At 54.8% G+C, this 10,776-nt stretch overlaps 1 protein-coding gene across 1 annotated transcript; it reads left to right on the top strand.

Annotated features, from left to right (window-relative positions):
* The first annotated feature begins 5,009 nt into the window (after positions 1-5,009).
* Positions 5,010-9,797, top strand: LOC122697706. Its single transcript, XM_043908701.1, has 6 exons — positions 5,010-5,152; positions 7,304-7,443; positions 7,527-7,586; positions 7,772-8,368; positions 8,889-9,285; positions 9,782-9,797. The coding sequence occupies exons 1-6, from the start codon at positions 5,010-5,012 to the stop codon at positions 9,795-9,797; spliced, it is 1,353 nt and encodes a 450-aa protein (XP_043764636.1).
* The last annotated feature ends 979 nt before the right edge of the window (positions 9,798-10,776 follow it).

Genomic DNA, 10,776 nt, shown 5'->3' with positions numbered 1-10,776 from the left:
GCCATCCAGACCATGCAGACAGCGGCCCCTCACCCGCACCCAGCTGGTGTGCCAGAGGCCGGCATGACATCCCGTCCTCCCAGAGGCTCCGGATCCTCCCAAACCTTCACATCCCCCCCGGCCCCATACAGGCCCCTCTGTGCTGCTTTCCAGCCCTGGCCTTCTGCTGAAGGAGCTCACTCTTCACTACCCAAGGGTCGGAAAAGCCAACTCAAAGGGGCTTAGCCAATATGAATTTTTATTATTTCTATTTATTAAACACCAATATTTCCAGGCATATGTGCAGGCATATTTTAAAGAAGCTTACAAATAATAACTCACTTTAATCCCCATAACAACCCTTTGAGGCAAGAATTATTATTATCATATTGCAAATGAGGAGGCCGAAGTAGTTTGCTTAAGGTCACAAGCTTGCTTAACAAAATGTCAAGAAGCTGGGTAGATACGGAGTAGGTACAGTGGCTTAGTACATTATCCTTACTTCATTTTTGTTCATCATTCCACTCAGTTATTCTTAGATTATCTGCCAAGTTTCCCCTCATGGTCACAAAGTGGCTGCCACATCACATACTCATACCACAATAACCAAAAGCAGGCAAGAGGGCTCCTATCCTAGGATATGGCTTTCTTTTTTTTTTTTATCAGGGAGTAAAATCTTCTTCAGAATCGTTCCTGAAAACTTCTTTTTATAACTTATTGGCCAAAACTGGGCCACATGCCCACCTTTAAACCAATCACTGGCTAAAGAGACAAAATGGACTTGCTATGATTGGCTTTGGCAATTGTGGGTAGCCCTGGGGGGAGAGACTTCTTTCCTTGAGTCCCCACACACGAAGATGGGGGCATGTCTGTTGGGTGGGTGTCTGTCACAGCTCAGCTTCTCAAAGGGTCGAATCCTTTTATTTCCTACATTTCTGAAGCCATTAGGGAACTCAAACAAGTGTTTAACAGAGTCTAAAATGGCTTCTTCCCAGGCATGAATGACTATGGCGTATCTTGGGGGAGATAAAATCAAAGCGGTTGGCTGCAGCAGCAGGTTTCTCAGGAAAGAGCAGACAAATGGTTAGGAAGGGAGGCTGCAGGAGATTAGGGAGGATTCGTCCTGGCAGCCCGAGGAGCCTGGGACTCTGTTTTGGGCAATGGGGAGCCAGTGAGTGATTCGGAGTACGGGAGGGTGGGGTGTGGTGTCCACAGTCTGAGCAGTAGGAATGAAGGCGAGGAGTCCATCTCCCCTCTTCAGGCCCCCCTTGTCTGGTTAGTCATGCTCTCATCTGCCCTTCCCACCCAAAGGAGATCACCTCCTCAGCCCCCTCTCCTGTTCCCATCATGTCCCCCTGCAGACCTGGAAAGAGCTCCCCTCTGTACTTCCTCGACTCCCACCCGCTCCTCACTCCTGAACCCGTCTTGTCCCAGGGACCTCGGGAAGCCCACCAAGGAGCTCACGGTGTAAGGGAGCCCTTGGGGAAATCAAGATGAAGATAAAACTCCATCTCTGCAGTGTGTGGGGATGCAGTGGGCTGCCAGTTAGCCTCCTAGGAGGACAGGAAGGTTTGTCTCAAGGCACTTGGTGCCCAGGGGCCCCTGACCTCCTCCTGCCCATCTGACCCGCTCCCCAGGGCTCTGCTGACGTCACTGCGCATCTCTCTGCCCCTGACCCCCTCCTGCTTCTCACACCCCTGCTTGGGCTGCTTTTCCTGTGCCTGCCCCTTAAACGTCGGGCTCCCCAGAGTTCACCCTGGTACCCCCTTCTCCGCTCTGTCTACACCTTCCCACCCGCGTCCCCCGTTGCCGGAATTCCCAGCTCTGGACCAGCGTGTCCCAAGCTTCCTCCTGTGCTCCGGACTCCAGTCTGCACCTGCCTCTGGGCGCCTCCACCTGGAGGTCCCTCCCCAAGTCCTCACCCAACAGACCGACTTAGAATCATCACCGCCCTCCTTGTTCCTGCTCTTCCACCAGTGGCTTGTTTCTTCAACTAGTCATGCAAATCAGGAGATTTGGGGTCAGTTTTTAATTCCTCCCCAATCTACACTTCCCTGATTGGGGATTGAACCCATGCCTCCTACAGTGGAAGTGTGGAGTTTTAACCACTGGACTGCGGGGGAGGTCCCTACACCTAAACAGACTAATGAGCCTAACTACCTACTCAGCATTGTCTTTCAATTCTATTTGCAATTCCACAGCCTGCAGCCACCCCCTGCTTCAAGCCTTTAAACATCTCTTGCTTAGACCACTCCTAAAGCCTCCCTGCTAGCCTCTACTTCCAGTCCTCCAGGTGTTAACCTAGTCCTCCTAGATTAATCTGGTTAACTAGTTAATCCAGTCCTCAGAAGGGCCTTCAAGAATGCCCGTGCCAACTGAAGAACTGGCCCTTCAGGGGAGCTGTAACCTCTGCTCCATCATGACAGTGGGGGATCCCCAGGTCACCGTTAGAACCGTGAGTTTGAGAACACATCCTGCCTCCTGGGGCTGAGATCAGGGGTCAGGAAGCTGGGATAAGGATGGTGCTGTATCCATTGCAGTGGTCCCTCCAGGAATGGGACACTGGATGCTGGATAATGGAGGCAGAGTCTTCTCCCCCCGCTTGCCAGCGGAGGACAGGTAAGGGGGGAGATGGCCCCACCCTCACTGTGCTTTCCAGATGGTGGCAACTGCTTTCACCTGGCAGAACCAAATTCATATTCCAAAACTCAGCCCAAGTGAGTCTGGAAATGGAGTGTTAGTCTGCCAGGCCCCACGATACTTGGTGGGCACAGCAGACAGGAGAGGAAGGATGCTGAGGCCAGTCTGTGGCCCTGTTCTCATCTACCCTACCTTTTGCACCTGAGGAACATTCTGAAATTCAGGTCAGGTAACGTCACTTCCTATGCTAGCTTAACCCCTCCAGAGACTCCCACTGCACCCGGAAGGAAGTCTTCTCTTTCTGTCCTGAGAGCGTGACCATAGCTACTTGTGGATCTGGTGGTGGCCACGTTGCATCCTTACCATGGCCCTGCATAGCTGGGGGCTGGAATCTCGTCTCTGACTGGTCAACTGCCCCCATTCCTGGAGACTCAGCCCCACCCCCAACCCCCAGATTTGCACTTCCTCTAGCCTGTCCCATGGTACCTTGAGTGTATCTCAGGTGTAGCACCTTCTAAATGATAGTGGGTGGGTTATAAGTCTCTACTGCCCTCCTCCATGGGGTCCTCACACACAGGGAATGTGTCTGATTAGTCATCACATTCACAGAACTAGTGCAGGCACACAATCATGGCGCCAAGCATTAAGGGTTTTATATGTTTTAACTCATTTGATCTTCCTAAGACATCACTTTGTCAACAAAGGTCCGTCTAGTCAAAGCTGTGTTTTTTCTAGTGGTCATGTATGGATGTGAGAGTTGGACTATAAAGAAGGCTGAGTTCTGAAGAATTGATGCTTTTGAACTGTGGTGTTGGAGAAGGCTCTTAAGAGTCCCTTGGACTGCAAGGAGATCCAACCAGTCCATCCTAAAGGAGATCAGCCCTGAGTAGTACTGATGCTGAAGCTGAAACTCCAATACTTTGGCCACCTGATGCGAAGAGCTAACTCACTGGAAAATACCCTGATGCTGGGAAAGATTGAGGGCAGGAGGAGAAGGGGATGACAGAGCATGAGATGGTTGGACGGCATCACCGACGCGATAGACATGAGTTTGAGTAAACTCTGGGAGTTGGTGATAGACAGGGAGGCCTGGGGTGCTGCAGTCCTGGGGTCGCAAAGAGTTGGACACGACTGAGTGACTGAATGGAACAACCCTCTGAGAGCATGTGGCAAGGACTGCACTGGCCCATCATGGTCCCCTCGCTCCTCTCTGGGCGCATGACCTGACCTCATCTCCTGGCCTCCCTTGCAGCCACGGGAGTCCGTGTAACCCCTTCTCACCCACGTGCAGAGTGGGTGTCAGAGCTCTCAGGAAGGCAGCCTTGCTCTCCCCACGCTCCTGGTGTCCAGGGGGACACCAGGCATGGGGACCCAGCCCGGAGCACCAGGGCAATGGCAGAGCCCCCTGGGGCAGCTGGAGCAACAAGAGGGAAAGAGCCTGGGCCTTTGGCGTCACCGTACTGCAGGGACCCGCCTGCTGGTGAATGAGAAGTACACCATTGCTGAGTCTGAGCCATTGCATTTTGGGTCCGTGAGGGCAGGTTAGCCGGTCCTGACTGAGGCAGTGGAGGCGATGATTATGGCCCACGTGACAGTCCCCATTCTAGAAGTGGGGAAACCGCAGCCTGGGGCGTTGGGTAACTGGGCCAGGGTCCCGCTGCTGGTAAGTGGAGTGCTGGGGTGAAACCAGGCTCTGATGGAGCTGAAAGCAGAGAGAGGGGGCAGTTGGAACCTGGGAGGCTGGTAGTCGAGGGGCTCGGGGGAGAGGCTGGGAGAAGGGAGCGGTCAGAACCAGAAGTCGGGCCTGAGCTCTTAGTATCCCCTACGGGAAACAACCTGAGAAGGAGGCACTGGAATGACAGGCAGCTAGCGAGCAGGGCAGCTGCTGGTGTGTGTGGTTTACAGAGAGGGCGGTGTGGGGCCCAGGAGGACCTTGGGTGCGGCAGTTAGCGCGGCAGATCTGAACGTCACTTATAGAGCTCTTGCAAAGGCTTAGGACTCCAAGGAACCTTGGCATCATCTGGCCCACCAGCTTCTGAAGAGGAGGCCGGTTGGGAGGGGTTAAGTGGCTTGCTCAAAATCAGTGTTTTTTTTTTTTTTTTTTTAACTGCAGAAGATGGCTTGTGTGGCACATGCTTCACACCAGACTCACCTCTGGAGCCCAAGAGAGCCAGGCCCCCTCGCCTGCCCCCGGCTCATCCCGGCGTCACTGTGCTATTATTTTAACTATCGTGCTCATAGAGAAATACTGCCAGCATGTTAAAGACTGCGTTAATTAATTAACCAGGCACTTCATTGAGAGTCAATGGTGTAATTGTTGTTCGTGGTGGATAAATACTAATTGAATATTAAGAACATATTTGTGCAGAAGGAGCTGCTTCTGATGAGCCATGCCCTTTGTCAGCCAGATGTTTGGACTCGTTTTGGAGGCTGAGTCATTAGCTGGGAGTGCCCTGGCATTTGGGCTCTGCTGTTCTGTGTCTGAGAAGGAAGGCAGGCAGCCTGTGAAGGACTGGCTCCCAAGCAGTAAAAGGTGGGTGCAGGGGGGGACCTTCACAGACAGACTCAGAAAATAACAGTTGTATTAAGCAGATGACAAATATGTATCAAGCTTTTTTTAAAATTGAAGTATAATTGATTTATAATGTTAGTTTTAGGTATACAGCAAAGTGATTCAGTTATATATATATATATATATTTTTTTTTTCAGATTCTTTTTTCCTTACCAGTTATGACAAAATATTGAATATAGTTTCCTATTCTATACAGTAGGTCCTTGTTGGTCATCTGTTTTATATATAGCAGTGTGTATATGTTAATTCCACAACTCCTAATTTATCCCTCCCACCTATTGAGCTTTAACTGAAGCAATTCTAGGTGTGATTTTAAGCATTGGAGAATCATCACTCCCTCCCTTTCAAATCCTTCAAACAGATGCTTTAATCCCTGCCAGTGAGGCAGATAGGGTGGGGTCTGTCAGCTTTTACGGGTGGGAAAATTGAGGTTCTGTGAGGCAAGGTGACTTCCTCGGGATCATGATGCAACAGAATCCTGGTCTATGCCCTTCCAACTACTCCACATAGCCCCTGTAGCAGGTGCCTCAGGCCTCCAGACCCCTGAGGAGCCGAGGGGAGATGACTGTCTTCCCTTGGTTCTCCGGGTCCGTGAGTCTCAAGACTGCTTGACCCCAGCAGTCAGGGCCCTCAGCAGACTTCCAGCTCTTGTGACTGGCTCGGCCCTGACAAGGCTGCATGAGGAGTGTGAACTCTGAAGCCAGAATTCTTGGCTCCAGAGCTCAGCTCTGAATCTTGGGCAAATCTTGAACAAATTTCTTAAACTCTCTGTGTCTCAGTCTGCAAATGATAAAATGGAGATAAAATAGGCCTTACCTCCTAAGCCGTGAATGGCCATACTGTGCCTTTCCATAGATTAAGAAAAGCTTCCCTCTCCCCTCCAAGGGTCATAGGTATATGCCAGGTATGCTGCTTGGGGAGATCATGGTCTGCTTTCTTGGCCAGATGCCCTTGTTTAGTGAACAACCTTCCCAACTGTACATGGCAGCCCTGCCTACAGAGTTGTCATGAGAAGAAACAAAACATCACACAGTAAGTGCCTAATGGTGTTAGAATCTTCTTGTTTTCTGACCCCACCTCCTTGAGAACTGGGCATGACTTTGCTGCCACCCATACCCTGCCAACAGCCTCACTCAGAAAGACTGATAAGAGGTTGTTGATACATGAACCAAGAACAGGAGAGGAGACAGCTCCTGTCACCGCACTGAAGGCAGCAGAGGGTCTGCAGAGCCTGATGAGAGAGCGTCTCCCCAAAGCTCTGGCCCCGGGGCCCTTGGAGCCACTGTGGGAGGACCCCTCCCTCCACCCCGGTTCTAGCATTAGTCCCTGGTCTTGGGGATTGCCACCCACAGCTGTGCGAAGCTCAGAGGTAGCCCAGAGACAGAGATTCTAATCCCATTGCGCCCAAGTTGAACTGGGAGGTGATCCCAGGACACGCTGGGAGTGGGGTGGGGAGGGAGACAGGAAGGGAGGGCTGCGATGGGGGCCACGGGGGCTCTGGGGACCCCTGGGAGAGACCAGAGCTCCGCACCAGGTGGGGCTGCCACGGGGCTGCTGCTGGGGGGCGGTGCTGACGCCAGTCATCACTCCTGGGCCAGGAGGGCCCCTTCCTGTGAGAGAATTCCTAGTAGAGACCCGGGGGCCTCGGTCCTCAGGACAGTCCTTGCTGTGCCCCAGGCACTGTTGTATTAGGCCCCGCCCCCCGGCTGCAGGGACAGGTGAGGCTCAGAGACGTGGAGTGACTTTCCTAACCTCACAGAGTTAGTGAGTAAGAGCCACAGGCTCGCTGTTCTGTGTGAGCGGCACTGTTGGAAACCCACCAGTCATGAAAGGGTCTACAGGCAGCAGCCCCCACCTTGTCCCACAACCTCCCAGCGCCCCCCTCTGAGCAGATCTGAGTCCCTCTCCGCAGGGGAAGAGAGCTTCCCCTTCACACTGACTCAGCTCCTGGGCTGGGAGAGGGGTTCCAGCCTTGGGCAGAGGCCCAGGGCCCTTCTGTGCCTCCTGTTCAAACCTCAGCCCTGCCCGCTGAGGCCGTTCTTACCAGTCAGGATCTGTGAGAATCCCGGCAGCTCCCATCACCCCCCCCCCCCCCCCCCCCCCCCCCACAGGGGCTGTCCGGGCCAGACCAGGGCCCCGCCAGCAGACCAGAGGACGCCCTTCATAGCGTGGGAACTCCAGGCTGCCTGGAGCTGCCTGCCCTTAAGGACCATCCCTTCCCGCCCCACTCCCAACTCTGACGGGCAGAGCAGTGCTTCTGGGAGCGCCCAGTCTGGCTGGGGAGACGTAGCTCCAGGCCTCGGGGCAGCTCTGTCTCCTTTGCCTTCTCGACAGGGCAGCAGGGTCTGAAGAAGCCCGTGTGGACACTCAGAGAAGCCAGCAGAAGCCGGGAAGGTGGGTGGGTGCCGGGGTGGGCGCGAGAGGAAGTCTTTGCGCTCTCCCTTCCCGGCGGGGACAGCCGAGTCTTGGAGGCCCAGGCAGAGCCTTGCTGGGAGAGTGAGGCCAGCTGGGAGAGTGAGCCCAGAATCTTTCTCAGTGCTGGTACTTGAGCCCCTCCACGAGAGGGCGGGGATCTAAAGGAGATTACCATCTCATCACGGCCCCCAGGACTAGTAAGCGCTCGGTTGGGTGGGATAAGCTGACAGATTTGGAGGTGGCGTCAGGGAAAAGTGCCTTTGTAGGTGTCTTCAAGGTGCACAAGCCATCGCCTGACCGTCCGGGGTGCAGGTCCGCGAACAGCAGGGAAGATGCCTGGGAAAGGCCGGAACTACCAAGGCCCTGGCCCCCAGATGTGTTGGGCTACGCCCCCAACACCGCTGCCTCCCGGTCTCAGACCCTGTCATCGCCCCGCCTCACCCCAGCAAGACTCCCCTGGGAAGCTGATGACATCAGAGGTGCCCCAGGAAGCCGCCCGCCCCCAGGGCGACAGACGGGACTATTTATACGGAGGAAACGCAGCCCTGTCACCCTCCGGCTCCACGTTGCCTTCTGCTTCCCTCGCTTCCCCGGCTCGCGCCGGGGCTGCTGCGCCTATATTAGGAGCTCGGCAGATGGAAGGGGCGGGACCTTCCGCGTCTCCCCCGGCTGGGCTCTCTGCACGTGCATCCCGGCCCTGAGCCATCAAGGACCTGGCCCACCCTCCCTGCGCTGTCTGAACCTCCCTGGCACCCTAGGGGGTAAGGACTCCGTGTAGACGGATTCTAGGGGGGGAACCGGAGGGACCCAAAGAGAGGGTAGGATAGTAGATTGAAGATGAGTGGAGGAGACAGATTGTTGAGACAGGGGCGGAGACCAAGGAGCAGGGAGGAGGGGTAAGATCTGAAAGGAGGGTGTAGGGCAGGAGAAAGAGGAGTCTGGGGTCTGAGGGGCCCCATTCTCTACAGTGACGGTGTGAAAATCAGGAAAAGGCGCCCTCTGCGGGTTGATGAATTAGGAAAAGGTGTAAACCAAATGTGTCAGTGCTTGAAAAAAAAGATCCCCTTCCTCCCAGAGGGTTGGGCCCCCCCGAGCCAAGTCACCCAGCTTGGGGAGTAGGGCGTGGGCCTAGTGGCAGCGCCCCCATGATCTGCACAGCTGTACCTGGCAGGCTTCTCCTGGACTCGGAGCTGGGGGCTGCTTTGGGGACACCCCAATGCTCTGCTCCCAGCAGCCGGGTTCTGCCCACCCAAGAGGCAATCCGTTTAACCACGTTGGCAGGTAGACGAAGAGTTCTTGCCATCTCCCAACTGAGGGCTCCAGGTTCACCAGGGAGCCCAGGCTCATTAGGAAACCACAGAGCACGTGGCCCCGGTCAGGCAGAGAGCCAGCAGGTGTCCCGTGGCAAGCTCCAGCCCGGTCTCCGATGGGGTGACAGACAGACCTCCAGCCCCACTTCTGCCATCAGCGGCTGCTCCCCTCTCCCGGAAGCCCTGGAGACCAGCATCTGGCTCAGCATCCCAAGCTCACCTGGGTCCTCGCCTCTGTCCTCCGCTGCTTTGTACACCAGCAAGTGGGGCCTCTCACCACACTGGGTGACTGGGGGTGGGGTATCCTGCAGCTTTGATCCCCAATTGTGTTCTGTGGCTTTGGCACTGGGGAGGTGTCAGACACTGAGGTGCAATTTACATTTTAATAAAGAAAGTTGTATTTCAGTTATTTGCATTTAAATAAGGGGCTGCTTCCTCCCTCCCTTCCTCCCCTGCTGGTGGTGACACCTTTGGGAGAAGAAGGCTCCCCAGGCCTCTGGTTTCTGGCACCTCCTCCCTAGCCAGCTTGGTGGGGTGGGGGGGGGGGTAGGGGGGTGGTGATGGGAACAGCAGGGATCCTCCGCCATGCCCTCACTCAGGCACGCCGTCTGCGGAGAGTGTATATACACATGTGTGTACATATCTCATGCCACCGGATGCATGCACAAACACCCTAGTTTATGCACATACACATATGTGCATGCCACATGCACATGCAAACTCATACGTGCTGGCCCATACATGAAGGCATGCATGCATGTGTGTACTTACTATACACACACACACACACACACACACACACAAGCTCTCACACTTACTACTGAAAATACCAAGATGTCCTCATGCCTTGCGCTCTAACCCCAGGTACCCAACCTGGTAAACCAGCCCTCAGAAACTTACACCTGTCCAGCAACACCCATGAACCCATCCCATCTGAAGAAGGTTCCTGGGAAGCAGGAGGGGCTGAGAGGCCTGGTGGCCATATCTGGCAGGGGAGGGTTGGCAAGTGGGGGCCTCCTGGCCCAGCATCACCCCAGGGTCCCTAGGAGCCCCCTCCTCACCCCAGCTTTGCCGCAAGCATCTTTGGCCCCGAGGGTGCAGCTGTGCTGGCACTTCCTTCTTTCATTGGCTCAGTGTGCGCCTGCCAGGGAGGTTGCCAGCTCGCTTTTCCTGGCTGGCGTTCTGTCTCCTGCAGCAGCCTCCAGCCCTTGTGTCCCCTCCAACGTCCCAGTCCCCAAACTCACAGTTTCTTCAAGACAAGAATTCTCTTTCTTCCCACGTGAGCCATCCTCTGGTCCCCGCCTCCCAGCAGTGCTGCAGGACAGGCACAGATTTTCTCATCTCCAGGACCAGCCTGGACTCCTGGCGCGGGCTCTGCTTCCTCATTCCGGTGGGGACAGCTGCACCTATTCCTGGACTTGCGAGGTCAGACAAGTCCCAGAGTCGGATGCTCAGCATGCGGTCGGGGTTCCATTAATGAAGGCTGGCATCCCTGCAGACCCCCCTGAATGCACACAGTCCCCCTCTCTGGGCATAGTGATGGGGCCCCAGGACAACCTCAGAACTCACATGAGTCTAGACGAAAGCCCCCTCACTTAGTCCAGTACAAGAGCTGTGGGAAGAAACCCACACCCCCACACAGCGGCAAAGACTTGGACTCTATGTCACTTTGTCCCTCAAAGCCTCGAACTCCCTATTGAGGGAGCATAATGCCCGTAAGATGGGCACAATGACATCGGCCCACTTTCCTTAAAGGACATAAAGGGGTGCCAATGAGCAAAAGTGTGCTTTCACTCTAGGGAGGGATTTGATTTCGATCATACCTGATGGTCTAGTGTGTTTCCCTACTTTCTTCAATT

Source organism: Cervus elaphus, chromosome 7 (genome assembly GCF_910594005.1).
Source record: "Cervus elaphus chromosome 7, mCerEla1.1, whole genome shotgun sequence".
In the NCBI taxonomy this organism is placed as follows: domain Eukaryota; kingdom Metazoa; phylum Chordata; class Mammalia; order Artiodactyla; family Cervidae; genus Cervus; species Cervus elaphus.
The sequence above is the reverse complement of the archived record's forward strand: the minus strand, read 5'-3'. Positions and strand labels throughout refer to the sequence as shown.